The 19,823-nt window shown below is 47.7% G+C and overlaps 1 protein-coding gene across 1 annotated transcript in view; it reads left to right on the top strand.

Moving 5' to 3' along the window:
- The first annotated feature begins 349 nt into the window (after window positions 1–349).
- Window positions 350–19,823, top strand: part of Gns (glucosamine (N-acetyl)-6-sulfatase) — a 32,421-nt gene continuing 12,947 nt past the window's right edge. Inside the window, exons 1-9 of the mRNA XM_038314384.1 lie at window positions 350–608; window positions 6,537–6,596; window positions 10,150–10,356; window positions 11,821–11,886; window positions 12,249–12,347; window positions 13,769–13,936; window positions 16,007–16,089; window positions 17,209–17,327; window positions 18,689–18,792. Coding sequence (XP_038170312.1) covers window positions 435–608; window positions 6,537–6,596; window positions 10,150–10,356; window positions 11,821–11,886; window positions 12,249–12,347; window positions 13,769–13,936; window positions 16,007–16,089; window positions 17,209–17,327; window positions 18,689–18,792 — 1,080 coding nt within the window. The 5' untranslated portion in view covers window positions 350–434. The remainder of the gene's footprint in view (window positions 609–6,536; window positions 6,597–10,149; window positions 10,357–11,820; window positions 11,887–12,248; window positions 12,348–13,768; window positions 13,937–16,006; window positions 16,090–17,208; window positions 17,328–18,688; window positions 18,793–19,823) is intronic.

The following is a 19,823-nucleotide window of genomic DNA, read 5'->3' as shown; positions in this document are numbered from 1 at the left end:
AGCCGAATGAGAACTTTCATCTCGAAAGGTGAGAAGTCAAAGGACGCAGGCAGAGACGTCATTAACCCCAGGAATTAGCCCGGACTTTGGCCACCAGCTGATCTGTGTACACAGCAGACGCGCTCCTTCCCTCTGGAGAGCGGAAGAGCCGACTGCGCCCTGATTTCGTCCCCAGTGCCCTGCCGTCCCGCCTCCAGCAGCAGAAACAGGCAGGGCCCTGGCTCCGCGCGGTCCTAGCTCTGTCCAGCCGCCCAGCGCCCGGGCTCTCCGCCGCTCCCCAGACCCCGCCCCCGGCCGCCCGTCACGTGACGACGCGCCCCACCCCCTGCCCCCGGCTCACGTGATCTCGCTTAGGGAGAGCAAGCCTGACCCGGCCGGCCTGCTCACACTCTGTGTCTGTCTGTCGCTCTCGGTCACCGCAGAGCGCGGCGGCCATGCGGCTCGTGTCCGCAGCCTGGCCCCGGCCGGGCCGCTCACCCGCGGTGCTGCTGCTGCTGCTGCTGCTGCTGTCGCTGCTGGGCTCCTGCCTGGGGCTCGTCGGGGCGGCTCGCAGGCCCAACGTGCTGCTGCTGCTCACCGACGACCAAGACTCGGAGCTCGGCGGCATGGTAACGCCTCTCCACGCCCTTCCCCCACTCCCCCGAATCCCCTTTGCTGGGTGCCTTGGCCGTGGGAGGGTGTGCGCGGCCGCTCCGGACCCTCCGTGAGCTCGGACTGACCGAAGGACTCGGATTCCTCTCCTGGGCTCGCCCGCACGCACGCACCATGCACACTCTGCCTCTAGTCCGGACCTTCCTGCTGCAGTGTCCACTCACGACAAACCTGTGGAGGCCAGAGATGGGTCAGGGAGATCCGAGGCCTCGTCAGCCCCCTTCACGAGGGACCTGGGACGTCGGCATTTTTGCTTCTGTGAAGACTATATAAATGATGATAGGAGCCAGAGTGGTTGGCGGGCCGTGGAGCTCTTGAGAGTGTGTTTTGCTTTAAGAAGCATCAGGAAGAAAAAGAAAATCAGCCTAATTGAACACCTGGCTGAGGCATTTCTGTCAGAGCTCCACTTTATAGCTAATGGGTGTTGTCATGCGACTTCATTTCCTTCCCTGAGTCACTTCTGCTCTTTCGAGGTTCTGGAATTTGACCTTAGGGAACATTCACACCAAAACCCACCCACCCCCCATTCCAGGGTCTTGCCCAAGGCTCTGAAGTAGGAGGGGATTAAAAGGAAACCTCCACTGTTCTTCCCTCCTAGGTCAGCAGTGCTCTCATTTAAAGAAAAAAAAAAGTCTTTCCCTTCTCTCTTCACTCTCTTCAGTTCCCCTTTGGCTCTCAGCTGATGGCTGAAGCCGGAGGGTCCTGCCCTTTCCTCTGTGGCAATAACCCTAGGCTCAGTGCCCTTCAGGTTGCTGGTCCCAGCCGGCCTGTGAGTTGTGAAATCAGTCTAGAGAGTGGCTGCCAACATTTTGGCTTTCCGTGTGTCACGTGTGATAATGGTAAGCAGAGCCATAGGTTTCGGGACCGTGAAGTAATGTGTGCCTTGTATTCCGTGGACCTTCTCTGCTACGTGGTGTTTAAGGTGTCAGTGTGGCCACTCAGTCCCACAGCCTCTCTGTTCTTCCTCATAGATCCCATTGTCTGGTTGCTTTGTAGTTTCCACTGAGCCACGAGGATGCCTCATGCATGCTGAGCCAGTGCTCTCTCGGTTTGAGCTAACCCCCCATTTCCTGAACCAAAAGTCTCGATTTAATTTCACTCTTAAATTTTAGGTTTTGCTATGTATCACTCCAGCTGTTTCACAGCCTCCTGCTCCCAGAGCTTTCTTCTCTTATTCCCTTTTTTTTTTCTTTTTTTGAGACAGCGTCTCACTACGTGGCTCTGGCTGGCCTTGAACTCACAGAGATCTGTCTTCTGCTTCACATGTGCTGGGATTTCAAAGCTTAAAATTAAAAAAAAAAAAAAAACCTACTGTTGAAAACCAAATTCTCTGCGCAGCTATAAGGTGCTCTCAGTTCAGTGAGCTTCTCTTAGCACAGCCGTTGGCCGTGTGTAGTCGAGGTAACTGAGGTATTATTTGCCCTCTATAACTTTCTTTTTTGTTTGCTTCTTTCTCCCAGCAGATTCTGTGTTTAGAGGTTGGGGATGTGCGCATGCCACCGTGGCCTGAACGTGGAGGTTAGAGGACAAGTTGGAGGAGTCACCTTGCTCATTCTCCATGTGGGCCTTTGGAATTGAACTCAAGTTCTCAGGCTTGGCAGCACATCTCCTTGTACTCCATAAGTCATCTAGATGGCCCTAGCTTCTTTTTGTTTTGTTTTGTGAGTCAGGGTTTCTCTGTAGCTTTGGAGCCTGTCCTAGAACTCACTCTGTAGACCTGGGTGGCCTCGAACTCACAGAAATCAGCCTGCCTCTGCCTCCTGAATGCTGGGATTAAAGACATACGCCACTACCACCCAGCCTAGTTTTTTTTTTTAATTAATTTATTTATTATGTATACAATATTCTGTCTTTGTGTATGCCTGCAGGCCAGAAGAGGGCACCAGACCCCATTACAGATGGTTGTGAGCCACCATGTGGTTGCTGGGAACTGAACTCAGGACCTTTGGAAGAACAGGCAATGCTCTTAACCTCTGAGCCATCTCTCCAGCCCGTTTTTGTTGTTTTTTAATAGAAGTATATAGGCTAGCCTGAGAAACCAGAAGGGATGCAGGGGACAAGTTGAACTTGCAGCCTCTAGCACTTGGGCCGTCAATAACCTGAGTTCAGTTCCCTGAGTCCTGCAATGGTGTTTTTATTTGTTTGTTTCAAAGCTGCAGCCCCTGGCACTTGAGAGAATTCTGACTTTTCTCGCAGCCCCTTTCAGAGTTGTGACACTGAGTTCAGCTAGGACAACAAGGTGGCGAGCCGAGACAGGAATGGTGTTCAAGAACCTCCTTGGTACCAGGCGAGGTGTGAGGTGTCTTATATTTGTGTTTCTAACATCACAGAAGCTCAAAGGGACAGCAGTCTTATTTGCTTTGTTAGAACACTGTGGTAGCCCTGCCTTGGCACGTGTCATCTGGTACTCACACCCACGGAGGCACTTCGCACTGTGATCTGAGTCTTCAGTAGCATTCTGGAATGTTGTCAGTGGGGAGGTCACCCTTATTCCTTAATTTATGTGTAAAACTTTACGTAAAGTGTCTTTACCGTAGAGAAGAATTGTGCTTCGGTTTTTGTAATAGTTGGCAAAGTAGGCAGTTGGGACCCCACACACATGCACCCCTGGCTCACACCAGCACACCCACACTGACTCAGACCACAGTTTGATATCATAAGGTTTTCATTTATTGTGAATTTTTTTTCTTTTATTTTTTCTCAAGTCAATCCATCCTACTTAAGGACATTATTGCTGTGTTGAAACACTGTGACAATAAACAGCTTGGGGAGGACAGGGTTTGTTTGACTCACGTACCCATAGACACAGTCCATAAAGGGAAGCCAAGGTAGGAACTCAAACAGGGCAGGATCCTGGAGGAGGAAGCTGGTGCAGAGACCCTGGAGGGGTGCTGCTTACTGGTTTGCTGCCCATGGCTTGCTCGGCCTGCTTTCTTATAGAACCCAGGACCACCAGCCCAGGGATGGCCCCACCCACAATGGCTGGGCTCTCCCCCATCGGTCACTAATGAGGAAAATGCTCTAGACAGCCCAATCTTATGGAGACATATTCTTGGCTGAAGTTCTCTCCTCTCAGATGACTAGTTTGTGTCAAGCTGACCACGCTATCCAGCATAGTCCAGGAGGACTCGTTAGCTGTGTGGCTGAGGGTGTACCTGAATTCCTGATCCTCCTGCTTCTACCTCCCAAGACTTGGGATTACAGGCACACACCGTGTTTTTTGATTTTTAATGTGTATGGGTGCTTTGCCCATATGTGTGTATGTGTGTACAGCCGTGTGTGTGTCCTGGTACTACGGAGGCCAGGAAAGGCATCAGATGTGCTGAGACAGGACTGAGATGGTTGTGAGCTGCCATGGGGGTGCTGGGAATCAGACCGGGGTCCTTTGCAGGCTCAGCCAGTGCACTTTCCTGCCGAGCCATCTCCCTGGCCCCTGTCATTACCCATCTTATTCCATCTCATTTGTGGTCAGAGCATCCTTCACAATTATCATTTCATAGCATTTGTCCCGCGTGTTATTCGAGAGTCTCTGCTTTCATGAATTTTCCCAGGGTATGGTGTCCGCAAAAGCACGGGCTGTTTCTTAAATCCTTCACTCTAGGAAAAGGGGTGCTTGGTCGGGAGCCATGCGGAAGTGTAAGGAAAGGCTAAATATGACCTGCGTTGACTTCCATTGTTCAAAGGAAAGTCAGCCATTGGATTATCAGAGTCATCTGAGGACATTCAGAACGCTGCTGTGCAGGATCAGGAGAATCAGTGGTTCCTCCGTGTTTCTCAAAGGGAGTTTGCTTAGGATGATAAGTAACGTTGCACGTCTGCTCATGAGAGAGTAAGTGTGGCTGTTTCTTAATCCCATCACATGGCTTCCGCCTGACCAGCCACTGTCACTTCGGATTAGCACGGACACATACATTCAGTACCATGCGATTCTTGCTCGGGACCTGTTCAGCCATGCGAAGATTATTAACGTTAACGTTTTTGAGTTGAAATTCCTATGAAGCCCTGTGCTGTCTGTCACCTTGTGTTCCCCTTCAGTCCTGAGCTGTTTCTTCCACATTAACTCCTTCCGGTTTTCTCTGTTGGGATATTTGCCTGCCTCAGCCTGTAAGCTCCTCCTCTTCAGCCCGTGAATGACCTTAGCCCTGCCTGCACGCTGTAGGGACCTCAGCAAAGTTGCCTCCTTTAAGGGCCCTCCCAGTTGCTCTTCTGAAGTAGCCCCTGCCTCCTGCCCGACAGCTGTGCCACTTGAACCTGCTGTGTTCCCTTTGTAGCACCTGTACTACCTGAGGTGATTGATCACCTTCAGTTGTCCTGGTCCTAGAACAGTATGGTGAGGTCAGGACCTTGTTACCTGCCTTTGCCTCAATCAGTGTGTGGCACATAAAGTGTTTAACAGATGTGTTAGCATCACACCTTCTATCTTCCTGGGAAACAAATAGTGTCTAGTAGTTTTGCCTGTGTACAGACAGTTTGATGACTCTATTCCCTCTCGGTCCCGGGTCTTCCTCTAGGTCAGCCGTTCTCAACCCCTGTCACCCTTCGCTAAGTTCCTCATGTTGCGGTGACCTCCAGCCATAAAATTATTTTTGTTACTAATTCATAACTGTAATTTGCTACTGTTAGGAATCGTAACTATCTGCTATCCAGGATATCTGCTATGCGGCCCCCAAAGGGGTCTCGACCCACAGGTTGAGATCTCCTCACGGCATCTTCAAAGCTTGACTTGAAGGAGTTGAAATTGTCCTTTGGAGACTGCAGGCAGCTTGGGCTTATAGATCAGTGGGAAAGTGACACATTGTTGACAGCGAGTCTTTTGTTAGCCTAGGTGTGTGTTTGGAAGCTCGATCTTCAAGGAAATCACTGTGCCAGATGGACGGAAGGTTGTATTTAGTCTGTTCTTGGGGTTCAGAGAATTCAGAATCGCATGGACTTCCTCTAGATCCTCACTGTCGGCGGTAGTTTTTGCTGTCTAGAAAGTGAACAGGATCAGTGTACCTTTCTTCATAGTTAAATAACTGCCTTCAAACTTCTGTCCTCTGGGATGACGTTAACCTTTCCCTGTACTTGGTTAAAAGCTGTAGACTGTGAACAGAAGATGAAAAGCAAGAGCAATAGGACTGGATTTGTAGGCCCTGGGCTCAATCCCTAGCCCTGAAGGAATGGTGTGCATGATTGACAGGGGGGGTGTGCTACTGAGGGGGCTCGTCAGCAGGACCCTCGCTGTCAGAGCTCCGTCATTACCTGCGGAAGCTTGGAAGCAGTCTGCCAGCCTTGAGGTCTTGTCTGGTTTCCAGACATTTCAACACTCCATCTAAGTGTTGGCTTCCCCAGGAGTGATGTGCAGGTTTCCTTTCAGATCATTTCATGCCTTGGGGTTATCGGCAGTAATAAGAGGGCACTGCGATTTATTACCTGCACTCAGCGTGGATAGGACAGCACTATGAGCTGTGAACTTCGCTTCCTGCTTGCACAGGGTTCATCTGATTGTAACCAAACCTGTTTGGTTCTGGTTCATCTACAAAACCATTGCTCTTTTGCTTTGTGTCAGAGCTGAGCAAATAGATGACTAAGATAAAGCAAAAGAAGCTGGAGAGATGACTGAAGAGTTAGTTAAGAGCACTCGTTGCTCTTGCAGAGAAGACCCAGATTTGGTTCCCAGCACCCATGCAGACACTAACAACTGCCTGTACGTCCATTTCCAGAGGATCCAGTGCCCCCTTCCGGCCTCTGCAGGCACTGTATGAGTGTGCATGGTGCCCAGACATACACAGGCAGGCAAAACATCCATACACATGAAGTACATCTAAGCTGTAACCAAACACAAGTGCTGTTTGTATGTTTTATTTTATCAAGCATTGTTTAACAAGGAATTGTTTCCCTTGTAGACACCACTGAAGAAAACCAAGGCCCTCATTGGAGAGAAGGGGATGACTTTCTCTAGCGCTGTAAGTTTAGGAGCCAAAGTCATGTTGTCAGCTTTCCTATCACATTCTGGGAAGAAACGCTCACGCTGGGATTCTAGTGTGGTTTACGTGGAAGGATTTTTGTTTGTGTTTTTCATCAAAATGTCTAGCCTTAGGGGTTTTATTAATTAACTAGTCATCTGAGAGGAGAGAACATTCATTGAAATGATAAATTAATTGCTGGTTTTTGTTTTGGGGAATGGGTTGTTGTTGATTTTGAGATAGGGTCTGACTGTGTAACTCTGGCTGCCCTGGAACTCACTCTGCAGACCAGGCTGGTCTTGAACTCACAGAGATCCGCCTGCCTCTGCCTCTCAAATGCTGGGATTAAAGGTGTGCGCCAATGCACCCAACTAATGGCTGGTATTCTAGCCTGTCACATAACTGGGGTATTTTATTGAGGTCCTTGCTGTTAGAGAGTTGAAACTAGGTTGTACAAACCAAGAACATTTATGCTATGTAAATTGTTACGGAATAAAAGTTCCATGAGCTCTGCTAGCTGACTCTGACAAAGGTACTGAGAACACACATGTAACATGTATGGAATCAGATACCCAAAATCTAACCATTCATATTCAAGAACCTTACAGAAAACTCCTAAACGGTGGTGTGGTAGCTTCCTACCAAGAAATCCACCGAGCAGCAGCACAGTGTCATGCTTGGGTTTAAGCATAGACTTTGAGCCAGATTGCCCAATTTGAATAGTTACTTATTTACTTATTCTCCTGCATTTTGGTTTTTTGTTTCCCCATTTTAAATGAAGTCTGTACATCTGCCTCAGGGTTACCATGGTTACATGGATTGGTACATGTGACGCACATGCCAGTGTAGGGCCACAGTAAGTTCTACATGATTTGGGGTGTGTTGTCCACAGGAGTAATTGAAGGGGAGACGTTCATCGCAGTAGGTGTGTGAGGGCAACCTTACTAGAAATGAGTATTCCAGACAAGTAGCATGTATCACTTAAGATGAAGGGCTCAGCATAATTAGGGATAAGACCTCCTTGGCCTGAAAAGGGAGGGAGGGAGGGGAGGGAAGGGGAAGGAAGAGGGGAGGAGATGGAAATTTTTTAAATAAAAAAAAATAATTAAAAAAAAAGACCTTGGGTACTGATCATTCAGGGTTCTGGATGTCATTACTATCTTCAGAAGTAGATAAAACTATGGGAAAATGACAAAGTTATTTCCATTCTTTTGGATTTTTTTAAAATATTTATTTGTTTATTTATTATGTATACAATATTCTGTCTGTGTGTATGCCTGAAGGCCAGAAGAGGGCACCAGATCTCATTACAGATGGTTGTGAGTCACCATGTGGTTGCTGGGAGTTGAACTCAGGACCTTTGGAAGAGCAGGCAATGCTCTTAACCTCTGAGCCATCTCTCCAGCCCCGGATTTTTTTTTTTTACACCAGGAAAACTCATTCTATGTAACAACTTAAAAATAGAACCCAGGGTGGTGGCACATGACTTTAATCCCAGCACTGAGGAGGCGAGATTGGCAGATCTCTGTGAGTTTGAGTTCCAGCCCAGGTTACGTAGTGAGACTTTTTTGAGGGAAAAAAATGGAAAAAAAAAAGTTCCATTCCTAAAAATAGCAGCAGAAAATTCACTCCAGGAATAGCAAGTGGTAGCCATAAATGGTTAAGATTTATACAACAACCCAGACATAGTGACATAAACCTTTAATCCCAGCACTCAGGAAGCGGGATTAGGCAGATTTTTGTGTGTTTGTGGCCAGCCTGGTCTACATAGTCCCAAGACAGCCAGAGCTACATAGTGAGATCCTGTCTTTGGGGAATGTTTGGTAATGTTGCTGGGGGCATTTGTTTTCTATGTGAAGACACTATTATAAAATATAGTTCTAATTAAAGTCAAAACTTTTCTTAGATCCAGTTAAGTGATTTGAAATATTATCTAGAATGATTAGAATGAAGATTGGGTAAGAGCCATCACAATGGTGTGTCGTTTGGTGTTGGGATTGGTACCAGGGCTGCTGTACTCATGCCCAACCACTGGGTTACACATCTGGCCCCTAGGTAGGGTTGGTTTGTGTCAGTACCAGAGATCAACCCCATAAAGGCAATGTCTTTAAAGGAAGGAATGCCTGACCCAGTACTGAAATGAAATGTACAAATTCAGTAATAATGCCATACTGGCCATAAAAGGTCACAGGGCAGAAAGGGAAAAGTTGCAGTTTCTTTTCTGCTACTGCGATAGAATACGACAACCGAAAGCAGCGCGGGGGCAGGAGGTCTGATCGTTCATAGCTGAGGCAAGTCAGGGAATTCAAGTAGGAGCTTAAACAGGAACCATAAGGGAGACCACCTGCTGGCCTTGCTGGCCTGTTAGCTTTCATTTGTTCCTTTTGTTTTGTTTTTCAGAATTTCAGTATAGACCAGGCTGGTCCTAAACTCAGAGATCCACCCACCTCTGCCTCCTGATTGCTGGGTTTAAAGGTGTATACCACCATGACTGGCTTTTCTAGCTTTCTTATACAGCCCAGTACCACCTGCCTGGGGGATGGTGTCACCCACAGTGGGTTGGATCCTCCTGTGTGGATTCACAATCAGGACACTGATCTGGACAATCCCCCAGCTGATGCTCCCTTCTGGGTGACTCTTGGCTGGGTCCGAGTGACAGGAGGCACGGCTGGAGAGGAGGTCCCACAGTGGCAGCTGCCTGCTCCATCCTGAGGACTGGAATGTGGGTCCGTCGACCGTGTAGCACTGGTTGTGACCATGTAACCATGGCCCCACTATGAGGGACCTGACACCCTCTGCACCCACACACAAGCGACACACTTGTGAGCACACATACTCACACATACATGTAAATAAAATCTTTTTAAAGGCAAAAACTTGAAAAAATGTTACAGGGGACAAACACATCTGATTTATAAAAAGGAAAAAGCGAGTGTTCATGTGGAGACCATCACCCTCCTGAGTGTTTCCAAAGGCCAGTCAGAGCTGGAGGCTCAGCTCGGTGGGGAGCACACACTCAGAACGTGCTGGGCCCTGATCTTTCTGTCCTAGCACCTAAAGGCAGGAAGACAGCAGCAAGTCCTTAAAGGAAACAATAATGCTAGCATGAATTCCAGATGATCAGTTTTTGTGCTAGGAAACAAAAAGTAATGGGTCTAATTGTGTGTGTGTGTGTGTGTGTGTGTGTGTGTGTGTGTGTGTGTGTGTGTGTTCCCTTCCCCATCTTCACTTCCCTTTTGTTGCCCCCCCCACCCAGCTTCTGCTTTCATGTTGTATGTGTCCTGTTTACCGCCCCCACTTTGACCCCAATCTCTTCCACCTCTCTCATGATCCCCTCTTCTCAAGTAGCAACTTGTTCACTTTTTTTTTTTTTTTTAATCTACTCTGTTGTTTCTGATGAATGACTTTTGAGCAGCTCTGGAGTGCGCCGTGTGTAGAGAGAGCTCTGCTCCAGGAGACCCTGAAGTTAAAATGCAAGTATTAAGTGCTTTCCTCTTCCCTCTCGGGGAGTCTTTTTTGTGGTATAACCTCACCCTTTCTTCTGTCCCTGTAGTATGTGCCGAGCGCTCTTTGCTGCCCCAGCAGAGCCAGCATCCTGACTGGGAAGTACCCGCACAACCATCACGTCGTGAACAACACTCTGGAGGGGAACTGCAGCAGCAAGTCCTGGCAGAAGATCCAGGAGCCAAGCACGTTCCCCGCCATCCTCAGATCAATGTGCGGTTATCAAACCTTTTTTGCTGGGAAGTATTTGAATGAGGTGTGTTGAATGATCTTTTCCTTTCCTATGATGGCATTTAAATGTAAATTACTATATTTCCTGAGAATAATTTTTTTCTCATTGGTGTTAATTCAAGTCATGCTATTAAAGGGTTATTTGCAGCTTTTTGCTGACCTGCCCATTCAGCAGACAAACACGTGTGCTTGGGTTCTGTAGTTACTTTCCTTCTACCCAGTCCCCACAGCGTTTATTTACAAATTGTCCTAAGTGCTCTTCCATCTGTCTCTGCTTCCCTGCTCTCTCCAGGGATTCTGGTCACATGGCTGTCGAAGCATCTTCGTTTCCATTTCCTCTTTTCCAGCATCAAGTGGGGGGCTTTTGCTGAGGTCTCATGGGATCATTTCTTAATTAGCACAATTCAGGGTGCAGCTCCTTTTTTACCTTCAGGGTGAGAACAGACTGAACGACCAGACTGTGGGGAAACTGATCAAGGAACGGCCCCATGGGCGGTGCGGGTGTGGGAACATATGGCTGGCCTCGTGGGGCTGGGCGGGGCGGTGCCTCACTGTGGCCTGTCACCTCGAGGTCCATAGCCCCAAGTCCACCCCCTGGGACTCAGTTTTCTTAGCATCTGCTCTGTGTTGGGGGTGTTTGGGTTCTCTAGTGATGGCTGAAATGGGGTGCAGGGTGAAGAGACAGTGTGCATTTTCTCACACCCTTTTCCTGTGGTAGCCAGAGGTCTTATCCGGATTTTCTCAGCTCCTTCCTGTCACTGAGGGGATAGCTCTGTGACCTGTGAGTCAGCTTGAGAGAATCATGGAAAGTGAAAGACGTTCTGTTGTGGGGTCAGAGACCTTCGATGGCCAGAAGGGAACTTAGGCTGCTCTGCACACTGAAGGTCATCTGGTGTGTATGTAGTGACGCTTCCAGAGATTCCATCCCGCCTTAAATGGCAGCACTAACTGTGTTTAGGCAGGGAAAGTGTATGTAGATTTCATCAGGACAGCTGAAGTAATGGTCCAGGGTCTGATTCTCTTGGTCGTAGCTCAGCTCTCACCCCATGAGAGTCCCCTGTAGTAGCCAGATGGTGAGGGCTGGGCTTCATAGGCCACACGCCATGTCATAGAGCTGTCGCGGTGTCGTCACTGCGTAGATGCAGCCCTGCTCTCTCAGAAGTGTGTTCAGATACAGCCTCTGCATTGAAGTCTGAAGCCTGTGTCGTGTGACCAGCTCTGTACATTTAAATGATTAAATGGCACGCTGGCCATTCAGAACACCAGGCAGGCAGGCAGGCAGGATTTAGCAGTGCCCAGAGTTACTGAGTCCCACTGAAGAAATGGCTTGAGTTAGGGAGTTCTTTATTCTTTAACTAGTTTGTGTGTTTGGGGCAATTGTTCACCTGCTGTGTTTTAGGCCCTGGCCAAAAGGTGTGCTTGGTTGACTGTTCTTTCTGGTCTGGTCATATCTAGGGAGTTCTAACATCCTGCTTGGCTGTCTTTTCAGTACGGAGCCCCAGATGCAGGTGGCCTGGAGCACGTCCCTCTGGGCTGGAGTTATTGGTATGCCTTGGTAAGTGACTATTCAGGTCAGTGTCAGCTAGTCACAGCCCCAGATGCAGAATATGTGTGCTCTGACTTAGCCCCAATGCCAGCATAAGTCTCACTTTATGGAAAACTATTTGTCTCTTTAATGATGGTCTGTTGACTGGTGAGTCACTCCGTTCCAAGTATTTTTCCTACCATTAGTGGGCTGGTCTTCTTGACCCATGTCTGGCTTCTAAAACCACCTAGACTAATGAAACTCTTCCGGTCTATGGTGATGTCCCCCGAACCAAGTTCAGTGTTGGCTTGAGCAGTTGTCCCTCTTACTCCATCGAGCCCAGCGGGAGCTCACGCTCTGGACTCGCTGCTGATTTTACTTCCTTTCTACAGGAGAAGAACTCTAAGTACTACAACTACACGCTCTCCATCAACGGGAAGGCGAGGAAGCACGGTGAGAACTACAGCACAGACTACCTGACGGACGTTCTGGTGAGCTCTGGGGCCTGGTGCTTGGTTGGTCTAGACAGGTCTGTCTGCCAAAAAATAATTGCAGCTGATCAGAACCTCCAGAGGGTGCTTTTCTTCATATATAAGCTAGTCTTGGGTCTCGTGTCCTCATGATCCCTGCAACTCTAGTGGCTGCCTCAGAGAGACTCTCCTCAGATGTCCTGCAGGGCTCTATGGAGGTGGCACCCTCCTGTCCCGACACGTGTGTGATGGAAACCGTCCCGAGTGTTTACTCTCAGCCTAGCACGTGGTGCAGCCGTTCACTGATAAGTGAGCAAAGCCCAGTTCCTCGGAGGGCAGCCTCTTCACGGCCAGCAATTAACCTGCCGTGGGTGTGTGGTCCTGTGGTTGTGTGCACACATTCCTCTACCGCTTCCTTAGGCTGATAGGTTAGACAAAGGGAAAGAGCGAGTTAGGTAACTCTTGAGCAGAAGCCTGAGGGAGGTTAGAGTAACCAATACAGACAAGGGAGGAGGCATCGCAAGGGCTTTGGCCAAACAGAAGTGAGTCTTGAAGAAACCACAGGAAGCTGTAGAGCCTGTGGTGTGAAAGAATGAAGACAGACGCCCTTTAGAGTTAGTGTTGGGAGAAATGAGGGCGTGAAATGATTAAAGAGTGTGGGATCAGTTCTGCCCTTCCACCATGTTGGGGTGTCTGGGAGGAGACGCAGCTCGTCAGGCTTGGCAGCAAGCACCTTTGCCTGCTGAGCCATCTCACTGGCTCTCTTAACGCTCTTTGAGATATATCATCATATTTTAAGTTAATGCTAAAATAGACAGTTTACTATGTCTTACTGTTTGGGGAGCATAACAACCTCTAGGTCTTGTAAAGTTAAGGTCTCAGTTGCTTTCCTTGGTAGACATGTCAAGGTTGTAAGCATTGTCCAAACCAAATTATTATTCCAGCAGTGTGTTGCGCATGAGGTCCTTCTATATTTGTGTTGATTTCATTGGTTGAATAAAGAAGCTGCCTTGGTCTTTTGATAGGGCAGCTCTTAGGTGGGCGGAGTAGACAGAACAGAATGCTGGGAAGAAGGGAAGTATGGCAGACGCCATGCTTCTCTTGCCCAAGGTGGATGCTGGTTAGACTCATGCTGGTAAGCCACAGTCAAGTGGCGATCTACATTAATAGAAATGGGTTAATCAAGATGTGAGAGCTAGCCAGTAAGAGGCTGGAGCTAATGGGCCAGGCAATGTTTAAATGAATATAGTTTCTGTGTAATTATTTTGGGTGTAAGCTAGCCGGGCAGCAGGATTTAGGCTGCCGCTCTCATACTACACACATGACTGTGACGTAAAATACATTAGAGATTCGTAGCCACACTGTCTACCAAGAGAAATTTCCCTATTGGATGTGCAGTTGCTAGGCAGGGGTAGGAGATGACAACTCTCTGTGTGTGTCAGGCCAATCTCTCCCTGGACTTCCTCGACTACAAGTCCAACTCTGAGCCATTCTTCATGATGATCTCCACTCCAGCACCCCACTCACCTTGGACAGCTGCACCTCAGTACCAGAAGGCTTTCCAGAATGTCTTTGCACCAAGAAACAAGAACTTCAACATCCACGGGACGGTAGGTTCCTCTAATCCGTTAAGTAAGCCTCACTTTCCGTATCTAGCAGGCAGGGGACCATGAGCCTTGAAAGAAGTCCCCTCCCCCCAGAGCTCCTAAAGGGACCATTGCACTTGTTCCTAGTGCAATGTTTTCAGGGATACAGACAGAAAGTTCCTGCCACACATCAGTCAGCAGCTGGAATAGATTCCCAGGAATGGTAAAGACACCACCACTCCTGATTATAGGCATGTCTCCTGCCTCCTCTGTCCTGGTAGCTGTGTCTCTAGAACATCTGCCCTTGCAGCACCTTCAGGGCTTCTCGCTGGCCCAAAGCATGAGAAGAAGGGAGGTGGCACAGTGCAGCGTGTGTAGGGATGGAAGATGAGATCAGGCTGCCTGATGAAACCACAGCCAAGCAGTTGCCTCGTCTGTTAACGGCGCCTGTATCTTAAGCCTGTGTAGACCAGGAAGGCCTCAAACTCACAAGGACCCTCATACTTCTGCTTCCTGATTGCTGGGATTAAAGATGTGTGCCACCATGCCTGTCTCCTTGAAGTATTCTTTAGTTAGTGAGTTGTGTATCCTTTGGCAGAGGGTGTAAGCAGGTCCCCATTGCCTGAGTCTTCTCGAGAAGTCACAGTGATAGTACAGAATGAGTCTTGACATCAGAGCCGGGAGCATCAGTTTCTGTCTGTGAAATGAGCGGGAGTTTATGTTCTCCCAAAGGGGGCGGCCTCAGGCCTTCGATTACTGTAATGGTTACAGTGGAGAGAAGCATCTGGCATACTCTCGGCCACACCACAGGCGTGTGCTCGTTACAGTGGAAGCTGACTTAACTAGTGGACTAGTCTCAATTTTGTGTTCCAAAAAGAGTTCCTATAAGTTACCAGGGAGCAGCAGTAAGATTGAAAACCTTGAGTTACGTAAGTCACAGGACTTTCCAGTCACATGATCTCATGGGAACTTCCGACAAGAGAACTTAAGATTGAATTTCTAAAACCTATTAACCAAGGAACAGTTTCAAGAGTATAGTTTGAAAAATCGTCACTTAGAGTCTTGTAAATACATGATAATTGATGGCATATGGGAATGTTTTTGTTACTTAAAATGTGGCTACTATGTAAATAAAAAAGTCCCTTTTGCCTGGCAGTGGTGGCACATGCCTTTCATAGAGACAGGCAGATTTCTGTGAGTTCAAGGCCAGCCTGGGCTACAAGAGCTAGTTCCAGGACAGGCACCAAAGCTACCCTATCTCCATCTCTATCTCTGTTTCAAAAAGAAAAAGAAAAATCCCTCCAGAATTGAAGGGATTTTTGTTATTTTTTTAAGATTTTGTTTGTAGTTTTACATGTGTGTCTTGGCTGTGGGTTTATGTTGTGGGTGCATTACCCAAGGAACCCAGAAGAGGGCTCAGCAGTTGTGAGTTGCCCTTTGTAGACTGCTGGGGGCCACGCTTACATGCTCTGCTAGTGTGTCATAATGTGCATGCTCTGCTAGTGTATCATATGTGCATGCTCTGCTAGTGTGTCATATGTGCAGAACTTGAGGTTTTAAACCCAGGGTTTTTCCGGGGATGTCAGTCTCTTGAGCTGACAGACCCATGGAACGCAGGGCTGTACAGGCAGAACTTAGAGAGAGGTAAACTAGTACTTGCCCGTAGCTGACGGGATTAGAGTTACCAGCTGAATCTCACTTTAGCTGGTGGCTTCCCTGTGCCGACGAAAGCGCACCGGGTGTTTGCCAGTGGGAGGCTGGAGCAGTCCATCTGTCCGTCTGCAGAGCTGACGCTGGCAGGAGTACAGAAAGAAGAGGCAGTCTGTCATGTGACTCTCAACCTTCCTGATGCTGCAACCCTTAATTCAGTTCCTTATGGTGTGGTGACCTCCAACCGTAACATAGGTTTTGTTGCCACTTCGTAACTGTAATTTTGCTGCTGTTACGAATCATAATGTAATACCTGATAGGCAAGATATCTGATTCATTTAGATATTCTGTTCTCGATAGTTTGCTAGAGTGTAGATGGTCCTTTGTGTTCCCTGGTATGTGACGGTGACAATTGATGTTACACTGGTTTCTTCTGAACTTTAGAACAAGCACTGGCTAATTCGGCAAGCCAAGACTCCCATGACGAACTCTTCAATACAGTTCCTAGATGACGCGTTCAGAAGGAGGTAAGCTGCGGTGGTGAGGTTGTGTTTTATTGTTAAGACCGTTCTCAGTGTGCGTGGTCTGAGGCTGGGATGGCCACTGTGTTATTCCTGAGCAAACGGAGGCAGGCCAGTGAGAGACGTGCTGGGGGCGCTGCCTCTCCACCAGCAGGCGTTCGTCGGCCTTCAAGTGCATGAGGTGTTCTTTGGACCCCAACACTGATTAAAATACCTACTTTTAAGACTTGGTAAGGAAGTGACAAACTTGAACTATTTGCTTGAACATTTTTCTCCAAGCTTAAAGGAAAAGCTAGATAGAAATCAGACCAAATATTGAGAACAGTATTTATCTTTGATGTTTGGGAGTTTAAAGATGTGCTAGGTCAATTTTTGTGAAAATTTACTACTTTTCTCTTAGAGTGGATTGACTTTGGACCAGAGGTCAGTAAACATTTTTTATAGGATCAGATAATAATCATAGTAAGTGTTGCAAGCTTGCAGGCCATGTGTCTCAGCATAAAGGCAGCCTTAGGTAATATGAAAATATTGCTATGTGTCGATAAAACTTTATAAAAACAGGCAGTAGACAAGCTTTGGCCTCTTGCTTATAGGCCAATGCCTAGTGTTTTGACTAGTAAACAGTGCAGCACAGACTTATTTGAACCAACCTAAGTGATCTATGCTGAATTAACAACTGTCCTTTCTGATTAACTCTATTCCCAAACAGTAAAATATAAAGTTAGCTCATTATTAAAAGCCTGATTTATTTCTTTGGAAACAGATTTGAAATGAAGTAATTATTGTGTTCTGGAATTTTCTTTTCTTTTCTTTTCTTTTTTTTTTTTTTTTTTTTTTTTTTTTTTGTTTTTCGAGACAGGGTTTCTCTGTAGCTTTGGAGCCTGTCCTGGATCTAGCTCTTGTAAACCAGGCTAGACTCAAACTCACAAAGGTCCACCTGCCTCTGCCTCTCGAGTGCTGGGATTAAAGGCGTGCACCACCACCACCTGGCAATGTTCTAGAATTTTCTAACCTGTCTTTTGCAATGACAGAGTCTTGAGCTCTTGGTGTTTGCTTTGGTGGGATGGGTGTTTTTGTGCAGCCATTGCCCCTGAAGTCCTGATTCCACCCTGTGTTGGTTCCCAGGTGGCAAACTCTGCTCTCGGTTGACGATCTCGTGGAGAAGCTAGTGAAGAGATTGGACGTCACCGGCGAGCTGGACAACACATACATCTTCTATACCTCAGACAACGGCTACCACACAGGTGAGCGGCAGGGTCAGCACTGTCGTCCGTGAGAACACATCCCCATTGTCACCCGTGTGGTCGGAGTCCAGCGCTTCACAGCAGACTTGCCAGGCCGAGGCACAGAGAAGATGAGCTCATCTGTAGAAGTGAGCTTAGGGAGTGTGGTGTAGACGCGAGACAGAAAGCTGCCTTGCGGGCAACTTTAGCACTGAGTCTTGCAGTTTGGGGACATTCCTGGTTTTTGAAAGCAGCAGTTTGAGTGGACTCCGTGCCCTTGACTTGCACCTCCTCTGGCTAAAGACAAGCGTTTTCTTTTTTCTATGTCTTTACGTTTCCTCTTGAGCTGGCATGAGGCGTGCTTTTTGTGCATATTGACTCAGCATTTAATATATTATCGTGGCTGTTCTTTAACAGGCAGAGTAGAAGCTGGAGTGGCTGGGTGTGACGGCGTGGCTGTTGTATTAGTAACTGAAAAGGCTAAGGCAGGAGGATCGCTTGACTAGGAGCTTGAGGCCTGGTCAGCATCCATCCTGCGTCTTTGTAGAAGGGCACTAATGAGAAACGCCTTCCGTCTTCCCGCTCATATTTTCAGCTACAGATGACAGTCAGACTGCAGCCCTTGCACCACTCTCCCCGTGGGTTTCTCTGTGTGTAGGGGTGAGGGGAGCAGGGTACTGCAGTGCTGACAGTCAGACTGCAGCCCTCGCACTGCTGAGCTACACCCCAGCCCTTGGGTTTTTGATGGGGTCTCACTTGACCTCACTATTGCCCCGCTGTGGCCTCAAGTGTGGGGATTAATTACCATGTACCTTGGCACCCGGCTATTTTCTAAGGTTTTGAAGACACTTGGGAATCCACAAATGGGGCATGTTTCTCTCTTTATGTGGCAGTGTTGGAGTGGCACCATTCACCTGGATCGGCTCACATGGGCACACATGTTTCCATGTTTGTCTCTCGTTCCTTCCCAGACATCATTTTGCTCAGTTTGCCCTGTTTAGAACAGGTCATTTTTAGTTACTTATCTGGAGAAGGTAAATTCAATTATTTTTCCTGTCTTGTGTTGAAAAGGACCCCAGGCAAGTTAAGCTTTGTATTATAAAACTAGAATTAAGGGGCTGGAGAGGCATGGAGTGCTTCCGGAGGACCTGAGCTTAGTCCCCAGTACCCATGTCAGGTGACCTGTAACTCCAGCTCCTGGAGATCCAGCATCTCCTTCTAGCCTTCAAGGGCATGCACACATGTGGCATACTTTTATACAGATACACACATATGCAACACATAGATCTTAAAACGGCATCTTTTCAGTTTCTCAGTGGCTCAGAAGGTGTGTGTGCTGCCAGCGTCCTGGCTCTGCATTGACCTTGTGCGTTTTGTTTCAGGGCAGTTCTCTTTGCCAATAGACAAAAGACAGCTGTATGAGTTTGATATCAAAGTTCCATTGCTGGTTCGAGGGCCTGGAATCAAGCCAAACCAGACAAGCAAGGTAGGTGCCTGACTACAGCCAACCCTGTGTGGAGGTCACACTCGCCTTGGGAAGTCAGCAGTCACTCCCGGAGAGGAAGGCTCTTCTGCTCTTGGGAACCTTGGAAAGAGGGGCTTTTCTCTTCCCCAGCTGTCCACTGCCCCTGTGAATGTATTCCCACCGCCATGTGTGTATGTCAGCAAGCACAGCTTTGGTTCATTTCAGGATTTACTTCCAGCCTAGAAATTCTCATGAGAATCACCATTGGAAATTGTGTGGTTTATTTCTTTCCAGTTTTCATGTGTGTTGACAGAGGTTCCTGTCCTGCGTGGTCCCACAGCCATTCAGTCCGAAAGAAATACACAGAGGTCTACATTAATCATAAAATGGTTGGCCTATTAGCTTAGGCTGATAATTAACTCTTATAGTCTGTAGTAGCCACATGGCTTGGTACCTTTATCAGTGAGGCATTCTCATCTTGCTTCCTCTGCATCTGGGTGACAACTACAGTCTGACTTTTTCCTCTTACCAGAATTCTCCTGTTCTTGTTGCCCCCTGTTGTCCTGGTTTCTGTCTTGCCCAGTTCCCACAATTGTTAAGTCCCAAAGAAATCACACAGAGGTCTACATTAGTTATAAACTGATTGGTCCATTAGCTCAGGCTTCTTTTTAGTTCTTATATAGCCCATTATTAGCCCATTATTCTTATCTCTGTTAGACATGTGGCTCAGTACCTTATTCAGCAAGGCAGTCACATCTTGCTTCTTCTGTGTTCGGGTCAGGACTGCAGAGGAATGGGCTTCCTCCTTCCCAGAATTATCCTGTTCTCATTGACCCACCTCTACTTCCTGTCTGGTTGTCCCACCTATACTTCGTGCCTGACTGCTGGCCAATCGGCATTTATTTAAAATATAATTGACAGAATACAGACAGTTCTCCCACACCAGCCCCCGTCTCTACTTTCTGGTTGCCCTGCCTATACTTCCTGTCTGGCTACTCACCAATCAGCATTTTATTAAAACAATAGAAGACCATTGTCCCACAGCATGTGTG

Source organism: Arvicola amphibius, chromosome 17 (assembly GCF_903992535.2).
Source record: "Arvicola amphibius chromosome 17, mArvAmp1.2, whole genome shotgun sequence".
In the NCBI taxonomy this organism is placed as follows: Eukaryota; Metazoa; Chordata; class Mammalia; order Rodentia; family Cricetidae; genus Arvicola; species Arvicola amphibius.
The sequence above is the reverse complement of the archived record's forward strand: the minus strand, read 5'-3'. Positions and strand labels throughout refer to the sequence as shown.